Source organism: Carlito syrichta, unplaced genomic scaffold, assembly GCF_000164805.1.
Source record: "Carlito syrichta isolate Samal-C Ts95f unplaced genomic scaffold, Tarsius_syrichta-2.0.1 Scaffold302231, whole genome shotgun sequence".
NCBI classification, from domain to species: Eukaryota; Metazoa; Chordata; class Mammalia; order Primates; family Tarsiidae; genus Carlito; species Carlito syrichta.
This window is the reverse complement of record NW_007246327.1, coordinates 603233-607282: the sequence shown is the minus strand read 5'-3', so window position 1 is coordinate 607282 and position 4050 is coordinate 603233. Positions and strand designations below refer to the sequence as shown.

At 54.4% G+C, this 4050-nt stretch overlaps 1 protein-coding gene across 2 annotated transcripts in view; it reads right to left on the bottom strand.

Annotated features, from left to right (window-relative positions):
• Positions 1 to 4050, bottom strand: part of CYSTM1 (cysteine rich transmembrane module containing 1) — a 60712-nt gene continuing 56662 nt past the window's right edge. For both annotated transcript variants that reach the window (XR_002481862.1, XM_021711393.1), the window contains exon 3: positions 1 to 481. Coding sequence is in view for 1 of the 2 variants with exons in the window: in XM_021711393.1 (XP_021567068.1) it covers positions 375 to 481 (107 nt within the window). In the remaining variant the exon portion in view is untranslated. The remainder of the gene's footprint in view (positions 482 to 4050) is intronic.

Sequence of the window (4050 nt, the reverse complement as noted above, 5' to 3'; positions counted from 1 at the left end):
TTGAGGTTTGGACAAGTTTACTGAAACGTACAGGGTGTTAGCAGAGAAATCATCTCACGGTGTGTTACACTTTGCCATTACCTTGAATGTATAATTTTAAAATTATAAATACATATTTTATAACTAAGCCTTTGGCCAAAAAGAGTCATTTAGCACATTGTTAAAGATCAATAAGAAATGGATTTTGAACATTAAAAAGATCAAGTCACTGAATTAAACAGCAGCAGCTCCCACTAATCTAGAATCCCACAGTGTTGAAGGTAGAGGTGTCTGCAGAGCTAGTCATTTATTACAGCAATCAGAAGAGATGGGCACAGGCACACCTATCAGAGGTGACAGCAGAGCTGGCAGGACAGGATGGCTGGCTGGGCTGGTCAGGTGAGCATGTCCCAGAGACAGCAGCAACAGAGAGCAGTCCAGCAGGCTGTGAGGCAGGTGGATGGTCCCAGGTCGTCCCTTCTTTGGTCTTCCACCACATACACTGGGGGGAGAAGCGGAGAGAGGGTGAACACAAACTGGTACAAACCTCAGGCTCTTCTGCGAGCCTCCCCGGGAAGTGGTCCCCGAAGCAGCCATGTGGGCCTCTGCTCCTGCAGTGCCGCCGACGCAGGCAGGGCAGCACGGCTCCACCGCCTTCCCGCCCTCCTTCCTCCAGCAGCGACGTGCTCTTTCTCACAGGGACAAGATCTAGGGAGCATTCAGAACAGCTCACACCAAGGCAGCCAGGATTGGCAAGCCCACCCTGCAGGGACACTGGGGGCATTTCTTCAGACACTGCTAAGCTACCACCCAAGAGCAACAGAGGAATGGGCATTGAAGAATAATCCTGAGCCCTGGTTTTCATCCTGGGCAATAGTTTCGGAATGTGCCCCTAGCCTCTACCAATCACTTCAACACAAAGCAAGAAGGGCAGCAGGATGAAAATCTGGGCAACGGGAGGAGCAGCTGGAGCCTCCACGGCGTCTTCCTGAGCCCAGCACCCTCGCCTTTCCTCCAGATGGAGCTGGAAATCTGAGCCTTGTCAGGGCTAAGCGCTCCATTATGAGATCTGAGTGCTGACAAATCCACAGGTCAAGAAGGACCCCCAGCCATCCTCTACTTGTCAGCTGCCTTGAGGCTGGCATTAGCTTCTCTTCCCGTAAGGACATATTTTAAGTGGCTGTTCGCCAGTCTGCGGCCACATTTCAAAACATCCCCAAACCACCACCATCAAATCCATGAGCAGTAAGGATTTTAAACTTTTCCAAAGTTCACGAATGGTCTTATCAATTAAACCAGTCCTCTGGCAGTTTTTGTGTTTTGTTTCTATTTTTATAGCTCCTTGCTTGGCAACTCCTCTCCAGAGCCTGGTGTCAGAGCTAGAATGCACCGGGTTTCTGGGGACTTTTCTGAGTCCTCCCATCGTGTCCATTACCTCTACACGGAGATGTTCCTCTCCTTTCCCTTGTGGCACAAGCTTAATCCTAGCCCACTTGGCCCTACTCAGCAACAGGGGCAAAGCTAGCCTGGGTCGAGGGGATGACCTTCCACCCGGAAAGCCTGACCAAGGGGCGAGGATGGATGGCTCATTTGCTTGGGGACTTCCAAGGGTCCGTCACCTGACTCGGTCCTCATAGTAACCTTGGGATAGAGAAGATCACCATTCCCGTTTCCCAGGGAAGGAGCTCGAGGCCTAGGAAGGTTCGCCTGTTGTTCAAGCACACCTGACCCAGCAGAGACATGGGCAGGATCTGAATACAGGCCTTTACTTACAGCTCTGAAGCCACTGGCAAGCCAGTCTCGCTCAAGCTCAACTGGGATAGAAGAGGTACCAGGAAGCGCACACAGGTGGCTGGGACTACAGCAAAGTCCTCTCTCACACCCAGCCAAGCCTACCCACCCGCTTAAGTCTGGTCACAGGAAAGCCCCAGGCAGATGTGGTGCCTCGTGGGGTTAGAGGGCAGGGTGGGCCTGATTTGGGGAGTGGCCAGTGTTTTCCTGTTTCAGTCACTCAAAGCAGGGGTGACCAGCCCAGGAGAAACCTCTAAGGAAAGCCTCAAAGTTTCTCAGAGCACCTGCTGTGGGGCCCAGAAATGGCATATTTTATAACTGTATCCTGGGTGGCCTGCCTGCCCCTAGGGTACGGCATCACCTCAGGGTGCCTGCTGCACTGAGCTGCATGGCCTAGTCTCTGCCCCAGAAGCCCGGTCTACCCCAGGGGCCTCACCGTTCCTAGCCTTCTGCTCTGCCACTGTCCACATCACCCAGCTCCCAATGGTGGAATCTGCCTGAGAACTCCTTACTACCATGGCTGGCACCCCGTGCTGCCTGGGTCCTAGAAACTTGAAGCCAGGGGCCCCACGTGCACTGAAGCTTAGCTGGCATTCTAGTCACCCAGCACGGGCTGGGGCAGAGATGGTGCCACACCCAGGGAGGGCCCATCCAGGCAACCGCTTAAAGAGGGCAGAATCACTGTCAAGTGAGGTGTTAACCAGCATGCAGACGCTGACGATCTCTGCAGCTCTTCTCTAAGTTGAATGTTATTTCAAAATACAAACAGTTTTAATTTAAAGAAGCAAAACAGAGGAAGGGTCAAAAGAGGGTGTGAGGGGGCACGATGTTTCCAGGCAAGTTCAGTCAATGCCCCGCCAGGGAAGAGGTCTGGTACCTGCAGTGGCTGCTTGGATGGAGCTCCTCCTTGGAGATCAAGTGCCCCCCTGTGGCCAGTCTGGTGACAACGGCTAGGCTCCAGCTCCCTCTAATAGGCACAGGGCTTGAGGACTGTCTTCATGCCAAAAGCATCAGCCAGAAGGCTGACCCTCCCATGCACTGTCTAGCCTCTCAGACCACCCTACTCAGCAGTGCAGGGGCCTGTGCCCTGGCCCCAAGCAAGAAGGGACTCCAGGGGACTGCGTGGGGGTCAGGTCCTGCCTCTGCCCACAGTCAGCTCTCTGGACCAACCCTCAGTGTCTCAGCCCCGCTCAATGTGGTGCCTCCAGAGGGGCCGGTACCGGACCCTGCCATGTGGAGGCCCGAGTGGGGAGGGAGTGTGCGGAGAGGTGTACAAGCACCCAGAGGCCTCGGCTAGGTGGGCAGGGCCAGGGAAGCCTTGGGTCTTGGCGGACACCAGCTCTGGGAAGAGTTGAGCAGATTCTGGCAGGGGCACCCACCACCATCTTGTCTTCATGCTGGAACTTGAGAAGATGGATGGAAGACGCTGGGAGGCATGCAGTCTCCTCCGACCAACTGCCTGTCCACCAAGCTCTGAGGTCTTCTCTAGGGCCACCAGTGCCCACTGAAACCTTGGTCACCAGACACACTAACCAGCAGTCCTTTTGTTCCCAGGATTTAGGACTACCGTGTTATACAACCCCAGAAGTGACATTTGCTGGGCGACTCAGAAGCCTGGTTTTGAGCAGGCCACAAGGAAGTGGGGCTCCGGTTCCCACAGGGGCCAGGGAAGGGATGAGCTGCAGGACATGTGAGCAGAGACCTTCTCAGATGAAGGCTCCAGTTTTCGGTCTGCCCCATTCTGGCATCTGAAACGTTACTGGACAGCCAAGACTTCTTAAATGATTAATCAAGGGCTCTGATGTGGTAACAGCCCTACTGGGTCCTTCTTGCTTGTGGATCTTGTGGATGCATCTGTACCTAGTCCTACCCAGGAAGGCTAAGGAGAGGCAACCAGAAAGACTGGAGCCTCCCAGAAGGTTCTGGTGCCTGCAGCCTTCTGGCTCCTAAGCAAGGAAGCAGCACCCTAACCCGCATAGCCCAGACTAGTGATGGGCACCCAGGGCTGCTAAGAGCACCACAGCTGCAGCACCTCCCGAGAAGTGTCACAGTGCAGTGATGATGGCTTTGCTGGGGGCAGGAGGACCTGTGTCTGTGCTCAGCTGCCCCCATTCCACACCAGGCATCTAGACCAACAGGAGGGGGCCAGTTAGCCTTCCGGGAGGCTTCAGAGGACACCAGAATAGCCCTTTTACTGCTCAATCGAGAGGCAGGAAGGGAGGGGGACATCTTTTTTTTTTTTTTTTGAGTTGGAGTCTCACTCTGTCGCCCAGGTTGGAG